Source organism: Bison bison, unplaced genomic scaffold (genome assembly GCF_000754665.1).
Source record: "Bison bison bison isolate TAMUID 2011002044 unplaced genomic scaffold, Bison_UMD1.0 scf7180017864189, whole genome shotgun sequence".
NCBI lineage: Eukaryota > Metazoa > Chordata > Mammalia > Artiodactyla > Bovidae > Bison > Bison bison.
The window spans coordinates 1,649,493-1,660,489 of NW_011494761.1; the positions used below are offsets into that span (position 1 = coordinate 1,649,493).

The 10,997-nt window shown below is 38.1% G+C and overlaps 1 protein-coding gene across 1 annotated transcript in view; it reads left to right on the forward strand.

The window, feature by feature from the left end:
• The window catches only part of PJA2 (praja ring finger 2, E3 ubiquitin protein ligase), a 52,284-nt gene extending 42,594 nt beyond the window's left edge, over positions 1-9,690 (forward strand). Inside the window, exons 7-9 of the mRNA XM_010843788.1 lie at positions 3,389-3,503; positions 3,864-3,985; positions 6,551-9,690. Coding sequence (XP_010842090.1) covers positions 3,389-3,503; positions 3,864-3,985; positions 6,551-6,676 — 363 coding nt within the window. The 3' untranslated portion in view covers positions 6,677-9,690. The remainder of the gene's footprint in view (positions 1-3,388; positions 3,504-3,863; positions 3,986-6,550) is intronic.
• The last annotated feature ends 1,307 nt before the right edge of the window (positions 9,691-10,997 follow it).

The window sequence follows — 10,997 nt, forward strand, 5'->3', positions numbered from 1 at the left end:
GATACACTTATATATTGTGCAGTGATTATCACAGGCGAGTTGTTAACCTCCGTCAGCTCACATAACTACCGTTTCTGTCTTGTGAGAGCATTTAAGATTTACTGCCTTACCTTATTTCAGGTATATAATGCAATATTGTCACCTGTAATCAGTTTGCTACCGTGAATCCCCAGGACTGACTTGTCTTATAACTGGAAGTTTACTGTTTCAGGTCTTAGGTGTAAGTCTTTATTCCGTGTCAGGTTAACTTTCTGTGAGTGGTGTAAGGTGGTTGTTGTTCAGTCACTGAGTCGTGTCTTGACTTTTTACAGCCCCATGGACTGTAGTGCACCAGGCTTCCCTGTCTTTTATCATCTCCCACAGCTTGTTCAAACTCATGTCCATTGAGCCAATGATGCCATCCAACCGTCTCATCCTCTGGCGTCCCCTTCTCCTCCCACCTTCAATCTTTCCCAGCATCAGGGTCTTTTCCAGTGAGTCGGCTCTTCACATCAGGGGCCAGAGTACTGGAGCTTCAGTTTCAGCGTTGGTCCTTCCAATGAATATTCAGGGTTGATTTCCCTTAGGATGGACTAGTTTGAGTTCCTTGCAGTACACAGTACTCTCAAGAGTCTTCTCCAGCACCACAGTTCAGAGGCATCAGTTATTCTTAGGGGTTCAGTTTTATGCATGTGATGATCATCTGCGTGTGATTTTCAGTCTTCCCGGTACCATTTATTGAGGAGACTGTCCTTTCCCCCTGAGTATTCCTGGCTCCTTTATCAGGTCTTATGTTTTCCAGGGTTTGTTTCTGGTTCTTGATTCTGTTCCACTGTTAACGTGTGTCTGTATCTATCCCAGCTCCATACTGTTTAATCACTGTAGTTTAATAGTATCAGGAAATGTGATGCCTTCAGCTTTGTTCCTTGCTTTGGCTATTCACGATCAAGGTCTTTTGTGGTTCTATACAAATTTTAATGTGTAAAGTTAGGTTGCCTGAATAATTCCTCTTTTTCTTTCAATGTAGACTTTTTTTGTTATAAACTTCCCTCTTAGATCTGTTTTTGCTTCACCCTGTAAGTTTTGGCATGCTGAACATGTGAACAAGCCATTGGTTGTTCAGAAGTGTCTTGTTTAATTTCCACATAGTTATGAATTTTCCAATTTCTTCCGGTTGTTGGTTTTTTATTTCTTGCCATTTTGGTCAGAAACGATAGCTGGTGTGACTTCAGTCTTATCAAATTTGCCAAGACTTGTTTTGAGCTCGGATCTGACCTGAAGAATGCCCGTGTACATCCAAGAATGTGTGTTCTGCTGCTGTTGTGTGGAATGTTCTGCATCTGTCTGTTAGGTCTGTTTTACCTAAAGCAGAGTCCAAGTCCAGTGTTTCCTTTTTGTCTTGTCTGAGTAATGTATCTGTTGCTGAAAGTGAGTTACTGAACTCCCCTGATACTCCCTTATTGTTGTCTAATCTCACTTCAGATCTGCTTTACTTGCTTACTATGCTTAGGTTCTCTGTTATTTGGTACATATTTTTTAAGATTGTTACATCCTCTTGATGAGTTGATTCTTTATATAATAATCATCTTTACCTCTTATTACAGTTTTTGGCTTAAAGTTTCTTTTATCTAATACAAGTATAGCTGCCCCTGCTCTTTGATTTCTCTTGAATAGAGTGTCTTTTTGCATCCCTTCACTTTGAGCCTGTGTGTTTCCTGTAAGCTGAAGTGAGTCTCTTACAGGTAGGATATGGTGAGTTGAGTCATCTTCTTTTTCTCCTTTTGCCACTGTATGCCTTTTGATTGGAGAACGGTAAGAAGTTACTAATTCTTTCTTACCCATTATTGTCTGGCTGTTTTGTAGTTCCCTTGTTCCTTTCTCCCTCTCCCATTGTTTTCTTTGTGACTTGATTTTCATTATCTTTTGTGTAGATAATGTAGATGTATTATCTACACAAAAATCTAATGTAGATTTTTGCTCTATGATTTCTGTGAGGTTTACATAAGACATCTTAATAGCTTATTTTTGCTGGTAACAACTTCAGTTGCATGCAAAAAGCTCTGCTCTTTTATTCCCCTCTTAGGTTTTTGATGTCCCAGTTTCTGTTTGTATACTGAGTATTCTTTAGCAAGTTATTGTAGTGTACTTATTTTTAATACTCTTATCCTCTAACCTTAATACTCGGTAAAATGGTTAATATACTGCCATATTATAGTATCAGAGTGTTCTGAATTTGACCATATACTTACCTTTACTAACCAGCTTGCTCATTCATTCATCAGTAGATATTTGGTTTATTTCTACCTTTTAGGTCTTCTGAGTATAGGTCCTGTCTGCAGTTGTAATTTAATTGTAATCAAAAGGCTAATCAAGCCACAAAAGGATGAGGCTGACTCCTGCTAGATGGTCGTATGATCTGCTGGTCTTCCTGTCTTTCTTAGAATAGTGACTTTTTCCAGACATTTGAGTTCCTAAATAAAGTTCACAGCCCAGGTAACTGGGAGTTCAGGCATATCTCAGTGAGGTTACAGATTTAGGCCAAGAGCACCACAGTGAAGTGAGTCACACGAACGTCGGGTCTCTGAGTGCGTATAAAGCTATGTTTATGGTGTACCGTATTACGTGTATGGTAGCAGCATGTCTAAAGAAGTGCACGCACCTGAGTGTGAGAGTACTTCATTGCTAGGAGCACTGACCGCTCTCTTAGCCTTCAGTGAGTCACAGTAACAGCAGAGTTCACTGATCCCAGATCATCAGAACAAAGATGATGATAATAGGAAGTTTGAAATATGAGAATTACTAAAATGTGACACAGAGACATGAAATGAGAAATGCTGTTGGAAAAAGGGGCACTGATAGATTTGTTTGAGGCAGGGCTGCCAGAAATCTTTGGTTCGTGAAAAATGCCGTGTTTGCCAAGTACGGTAAAATGAGCTGTGCCAGTACTAGTGAACTGGTAACGTGGGTGCACGGTCTCTATGCCAGGAGTTGATGCTGGCATTCAGGGGCACAGTATTGGCTTCCCTGCCTTGAACATCATGTAACCTTGGCCATATTTTACTTTCACGAGTTGAACCTGTCCAAAATATTACTTTCTTTCATGTGATTGATCTCACGCAGAAACTCACAAGTTAGAAGAGAACCACTGTTTTGAAAATATAAGTACGATAGTCAAGTAAATTATTGAGTTATTGAGACAAAATAGATTTTTGTTGTACTTGTGAGAAATAGGTTTGTTTGTTTTTTTCCCTGTGTTTATGATATTTTTGGTTCAGTGCAGAATCAAAGCAAAAGAAACCAACAGGAAGAGGGGTAATGTTGATGTGATTTTAGATGACACGTTTAAACATGGCTCTCATTGCTGCTTAAAAAGCGTATCTAACAAAGTGTTGTGACTTTCCATTTTCAGACTGCCCTGGCACACTTAGAGTCTCTTGCAGTGGATGTTGAAGTGGCCAATCCACCAGCCAGTAAGGAGAGCATTGATGGTCTTCCAGAGACCCTTGTTCTTGAGGATCACACTGGTAAGTGCAAAGTTTATCTCTCATAAACGTGTCAGACGACACATTGCATATTCAAGTATGTTACCAGTGCACGTAGAAGATAAAAATATGGTCAGACATTTTCATTAGATTTTCTGTGAAACTTAGAAATTTATTGAGTGATAGGTTGGGACAAATGTTCTCCAGTCAACTTTTCTACAAAAGCAGTTTTTATTAAATTCCAAATTGTCATGCATTAAGCAGAAATACATTTGCCAATTAATTGATCAAATTCTGGTTCTTTCATCTTCTGTAGTTATCATTTATGAGTTAATGTGTTGGATTTCAGTTTTGTTAAAATTGAACCTTGTGGGATTGATAAGTCACATTCTTTGATTTCAGCTATTGGTCAGGAGCAATGCTGTCCGATCTGCTGCAGTGAGTATATTAAGGATGACATAGCAACAGAGTTACCCTGTCACCATTTCTTTCACAAACCTTGTGTCTCAATTTGGCTACAAAAGGTGAGTTGCAGGTTTACTTTTTTAGAATTAATATTTTAATGGCTTCTTCTACAAGTTAATGATGATAGTAGTGTTTTTTAAGCCTGTTATACTTAGCTACATACTCAAAATATATTTTAATTTAGTGTTTAAAATTGGTTACCCTTTAATGATTACAGATTAATGGTAATATCAAGCTATTTTACCTTACTAAAGTGTGAGTCTCTCGGTCGTATTCATCTCTCTGTAACCTCATGGACTGTAGCCTGCCAGGCTCCTCTATCCATAGGATTTCCCAGGCAAGAATACTGGAGTGGGTTGCCATTTCCTTCTCCAGGGGATCTTCCTGACCCAGGGATTGAACCTGGTTCTCCTGCACTGCAGGCAGATTCTTTACTATCTGAGCCATCAAGGAATCCCTTTAACTTACTAACATTTTCTAAAAAAGCAATGTAAGAAAATGATGTTAGGATAAAACTAGTTAGATCTTTGATTGTATCTCTGAAATCTGTTGTTTTCAAAAATATCTTAAGCCAGGAAGTCTTTGGGACTACTCAGAGTACTGTAACATTGTACAGATATTCTGCTAACATGAGATGGTATCTCTAAAAATGAGGATAAACAAGGTCTTACTATGCAGCACAGGCAGCTGTAGTCAATATCCCGTGATAAACCCTAACGGAAAGGAATATGAGAAAGAACACACAGATAGCTGAGTCACTTCGCCATATAGTAGAAATTAACACAACATTCTGAATCAACTGCATTTCAATAAAATATTTAAAAGGTAAAGTAAAAATGGTTTGATAAATATTTAATAACCTACCAAGTACCTCTGATGCAATTTTTATATACTGTTTTTTAATGTTTACCCAATAATTTTTAAGTATATTTGAATTACTTTAAAAAGTATTCTTTAAATCTCAGTGAACTCTATTCTTGCATAAGGGATATTTACATGCAGTTCAGTAGAAGCTCCCAGATCGCTCTCTCAGCTTGATTTCTTACGGATACGGCTCTCTGTCTCCTCCATGACCGTTTCCTTTGATCTCTTCTCTCTCACTTCCACCCTCTCCGTCCTCCCTTTTCTTTCCTTTCTTTTGTTTTGTTCTTGCTCCCCTTCTACTGCCACTTCATCTCTGTCAAAATTCTAGTTAATATCTGTCAGATCCAGTGCAGAAGTGTTCATTATGCCTTTATAATATCTAAAGTTTCTGTCTAGGCTTTCAAGGCCTTCTGGGATCTAGTCCGTCCTTCAGATTTACTCCTCTGTACCTTTACTCATGCCTAGCCTGGTGTGATCATCCCCTCACTGTAAAAATAGAGGTTCTGGGGAGGTCCAGCTTACATTCCGCCTTTTCTGTTCTTGGCACCCTCTTTATTTAAACGCCCACAGTAGTATCAGAGCCTCAAGAAGGGTCTCGTGTTGTCTGTGCCTGCCGTGTGTCACTCATGGGTGGGACATGTGCGTTTCCCCACTTCATCCTGATAACAACTCTGGGGCATCTTGGTGTCCTTACTCTCGTTTCCTGGTAGTTGTCACTCACCAAGGTTCCACAGCTGCAGTGTGCTTGGCTGAGACTGGACTCCTATTTGACTCTCAGATGTTGCTCTTTGGCTCCATCTCTATGGCAAGTGCACAGTACCTGTTTGCTGAATTAAGTTCTTGAATTGTAAATATTGCTTATGTTGTACAGTCTTGAATTGTCAATGATTTTTGCCTTAACCCAAGGTCGTAGTTTCTTCAGTCTCTTTCCTGTCAGGAAGCAGCATAGTGTGAAGCCTTTCCTCTGGGGAGAAGGTTCCCAAGATACATATCTTTGTCACCTTCAACAGCATGATTTCTTCAACCTGTTTTCTATCGGGGAGATCTCTGGGGAAAAGACGATTTGTGAGGGGATTATCTATTGCCAGATGGCAATCTCTGTGATCTCCCATGGGTCCTAAAATCATGCATTCCCAGTCTAACTGCTTTCCCTGTTCCACCTTCCCTCATTGATTTGTTTTATTATTCACAAGGCACCTAACTCTTCTTAACTTTCTGAAAAGGAAGTATATGGCTTTATAAAGAAGGGCTGCAGTCCGTCTGCTTTGACGTATCTGTACCGCACTAGAGTGAGGTTTTACTATATATGTGGAAGATCCTAGGGGGGGTGATTTGATGTAATAAATGCATGAATTAAGTAGGTCTCTGGTTTCTCTTAATACATACATCATAGATTCATAATAATTCACTTCAGAGGAGGACGTGCCCTGCGACTCCTAGCTCACCCTTGTAGCGCCAGTGCTCAGTGGAGAGTACGATAGATGCTCAGTGATACTCACTAAAGGAAAGATGAGTGACCTATAACATACAGAGCTGATGAGGAGACATTGTTCCCTCAAAGAAATCAAGAGTCTGATTGGGATGAGAGGAGATCGCCTCAGAATTCTGCTTCTCTGATTTGTGGGTTGACGTTCATTTGTTGTTACAGTATTTGACTTTTTTAGGATAATGCTACTGTTCTGATACTTCATAGCAATTCAGACCTTTCCGTTTGTTGGCTGCGAACTTGCTCTTCTCTCCCTCCGTTTTTCGCCCTCCAGTCCGGGACCTGCCCCGTGTGCCGCCGTCACTTCCCGCCCGCTGTGATGGAAACGCCCGCAGCTGCTTCCGCTGAGCCTGATCGTGACGCGCCCCCTGCAGGCGACAGTGCTGCAGAAGCCCCCTAAGCCTTCCCATTCGAGTGAGATCAGTCTATCAAAGTAAATCTGCAGATTCCTTCTAAATCCGATGTGCAAATAATTATATATAAATATATTAAAAATGCTATATATAGTCTATGCCATAGTTTAGAAAGAGAATATTAACCTTTCTAAACTTAAGTTTAGGTTTGCAGAAAGTACTAAACGTTTTCAAGCTGAATGTTGAAGTAGTGCATCCATTTTCTTTAGTTTAACATGTTATTAATTGTAAAGTCAAGCTTATCAATTAATTCTCTCCAGAAGAAATAATCATCTATGTGGCACACGTTGTTGATTTTGTCTGGAGTACTGCCACTAAGTGATTATAATTAAGCTTTCCTATTTGCATCAAATGTGAAGATTGTGATTACAACAGTAGTAAAATTTGGTTTCGTTGGAAATAAAAAGGAATTATAAAGCATGCTTTTTCTTTGGTCCCTTTGCTTCATCAAAACCTCTTGGTTGGTAATACTGAGTGGTTTTGCAAGAAGGTATATATTCTTTCAAATTAAGACTTTTTAGAATGCCAAACAAAACTTCTAGCTAGAGTATCACAAAATGTTTATATCTTAATTGTAGTCTCCTTGAAATGGTTAGGTAGAAAATTATTATATTTGAACTGGTGGATGTGTGTAAAGTAAAGTTAGTAAAGAAAAGTACCGATCTCCTGTGCTCGGTGCTTGGTGCAGTGAGACTACTTAGATGGCCTTACAAGATCCTTCTGTTTGTCTAAAGTTACACTTGAAGGTCCAGAACACTTATGGCACATTTGTGAAATAAATACTGGATAGAGTTAAAGGTGATTTTCACTCTGTAATATTTTGGAAAGTCTGAAAAAAAAAAAGCATGAAGGGTTTTAAAACACTCATTCTGTTGTATCCCAAAGGAAAATCTGAATCCTTAAAAAAACTAGAAAGTTAATTGTACTATCTTGTATAAAGCATCAAATTGATGGAGTACAGGACAGATTTGACCACACCTTTTTACAACATATCTAAACCTTCCTGTGTTACAATTTATTATTTTAAAGTATTGCTGGACAGAGATTATTCATATTGCATTATCAGCCTTTGTTTCTCTGCACTAATATATTTTGGTAAAACTATTCACCCAGAATTAAAATAGTGTCAAATGAAGCTGTAGATGAAAAAGGAATAGATTGTATGATTCCCTAGTAACTGTGTGAACAGAACTGAACAGGTAACACAGCTCTGGTGTTAATTTCCTTACCATAAAAGGAAAGATGCTGACCTCAAATTTAACCTCTGAAAGAGACCTGTTCACAAGCTTTTACACAAGAGAGGAAATCAGCTTTCCTCACATTTTTTTTTTTTTAATGGGAAACCTGACCACAGAGTCATCTCTGTAATTATGAAACCAAACTAAGACTGCACAGCTTTCTGTTTAGGTCGTCCCACCCAGTAGGCAAGTATATATCAACATGGACATGATATTTAACTTAGGGATGCTTTAGATACCAAGACCGGAGAATGGTGATGGGTCTTAGAATGCCACATTTGAGCAAGTAAAATAGTAAAGCACATAGTGAGTGTACATCCATCAAAGTAGTACATCGATAATTTAGTTTGGACACTAAAACAGGAATGTTTATATGGCTTCCCAAATGCAAAGTTCGTGTTTTATTTGTGTAATTTCTCTGAGTATTTATATTCCATTTCTTTTCTCCATTCTTAAATGAATTTTCACTGTTGGCACATTTGAGGCTTAAATATAAGGAACACAAAACTTGCATTCTAATTTTTGCATATATTGTAAATGTGTCTGGTATTTACAGCAAAATACTGTGTATCCTTTTATGGGTAAAACAAAACTGAACATTGCATGCATGTAATGTGGTGACTTTGTAATTTAGAGGTTCTTCGGGGCGTCTGTGACTTTCGAAATGCTTACATTCAGCCTTAATGTTGCATTAGGTAGCATGTTTTCCTTCTGATGTATATAGTCACTGTTGTATAAACTAATCTTTGCTTGTTTTCTACTCCGTGATCTTTCCATACCATATTTCATTGATAATCAGTTAGTGTCAGCGGTCAAATCAGATTAAGGTTAATTCTCATGTGTATATTGTGGAAATTTGTGGTTAGTGTGATTTTTGTTGTTGTTGTTGTTGTTTGTTTCCTTTAAGTAATAATGATCAGTTGTGACACTTACTGGTTAAACTGACATTGTTACAGGTTTTCTCTGTAATAAGCCACACGTTATATTTAGGCAGTATAATGGGACCTTGGTTTTCTTCTAGATAGCAGCTGTCCCAAAGAAAATATTTCCTCTTTGCCTATTAAGATTTAGCTATTATCTGCCAGTTGTTAAGAGGTTTTGGTTCCAAATTCAACCAGCAGTGTTGAGAGCTGAACTTAAGATAGCTGTTGTACTTTTTGCTTTCCATCTGTTTCCGCCCTTCATTCTTGGCTCCCTACTATCTATAAACATCTGCTGTGAAGGAGAAAAGTTCAATAAGAGTTGGCTTAAAAATTCTGTAAAAAATAAAATTGAGGTTTTAGAATTGTCATTGTAACAAGCTGATATAATCTGAGGCTGACAAGGCAACTAAATTTTGAAAATTTAGAAAATTTTGAAAAAGTAAAGAATATATGATGGTAAATTAGAAGTATTAGTATTAATTAAAATATTGTTTCTCTTATTTCTCTATTATATGTTAAGTGACTTGACCTAATAATTTTATTTTTTTTTAAACGTGTTCTTCTTTCTTATAATATGAATGCTGATATTTAAAGGTAAATCTATGTGGTTTTCTTTTGTGTTTCTTGTTTATCTCTAAGCTAACTAAGTCTTTAAGATTATTTGTGATCTGGATTTATATATAAGCTGTTAAATATATATGAACTGTTAAAATGGAATGCAAGCTTTTCAAAAGCCCAGGTCTAAATGTAATGATTGGTTTATTGTTCTACAACCCCAGACCATCATTTTTCGTGTAAATCATAAACAATAAACAGGATATACTCAGTGGTCATTTCTAATATTTAATCATGTAGTCATATCACTTCTATAACGTAACCTCCTCGAGGATTTAGTGTTAATAGCAAAGAACACAGGTCTTAACAGGAAGTCTGGAATAGGCTCCTGAGCACGTGATTTTATAGTCCTTCTGCTGTGATCCAAGAAGGAAGAGGCTAAAAGAGAACTCGGCTGTACGGAAGTGGTTGGTGGCCTTGCAGAGGGCGAGCCGCTCCGCGCGCCTGCAAGGGTTGGATTTCAGCATCACAGGAGTGTCGCCCACACGCGCCTACAGGTAGCACGTGTGAAGCTAGGCAGAAAGGTCTTGTTCCTTCTACGTGGCCGCCTCTTCATGTCTCCCCTCAGGCTTCATACTTTTCTCATATTTTGCATGATACCTATTCTGGACCAGCTGGCATTGACTATTTCAGTCTCTCACGTATAATGCATTGCTTAGAACTAGACACGGTTCTGTGGTCTGACTAAAGCAGGATCCAGAAGCATTATTGCCATCATCAAGGTGATTGACATATGACCATTACAACTAGTATATGTTGACATTATTATTATCATTACCATCATTTTTAGGCACATGTATCACATTATTGTCTTTTGCTAAACCTCAAGGTATTGCTGGTAAGCCAGGCTGGTTCCTAATAATTACTTACCCAATTTCCCATTAACCTAATTGAAGGACTACATTCATCCTCACTAAAATTAACTTGTAAAGGTCTGTATGAACTCCTGATTCTTCTCCCAGCCTGTGTCAGTCCCAATTTTGATGAAGCATGCCTTTGGTGTTTAGAGGCTTTCTCCACGTTACTGATAAATACTGAACAAATCAGGATGAAATACAGGCCCTCCTGAGAACACCACCTTAGACAGCCTCTAGATTACCTTGACCCACCAGTCAATGCTTTGGGTACAGTTGTTGAAGCAACTGCTAGTCACTTAGATGCCTACGTTTCCTGAAAGGACACTGGAAGAATAAGAAATATTGTCCTGTTTGGTTGACAAGCACTATGGAAGTAGCCTAATCTTGCTAGTATATTAAATCAGGAAAGCAAATGAAGTCACCTGGAAATGCTTCACTCTTAGTGAAAGCATGCTACCTCCTTTCTAACTGCTCACATGCCATCTGTTAACCTTCTCTAGAAATTTGGTAAGTGACCAGTGTCAACCTAATTTTTTTTAATTTTTGGAATCTATCTTTTTTCTTTCAAAAATTAATGATATTTGAATTAACGTGACCTTAACAAGTCACTTAATCGTTCTGCTTCTGTTTTCTCTATAAAGTAAGGACTCTGAATTAAAGGTTCAGTACTACTGT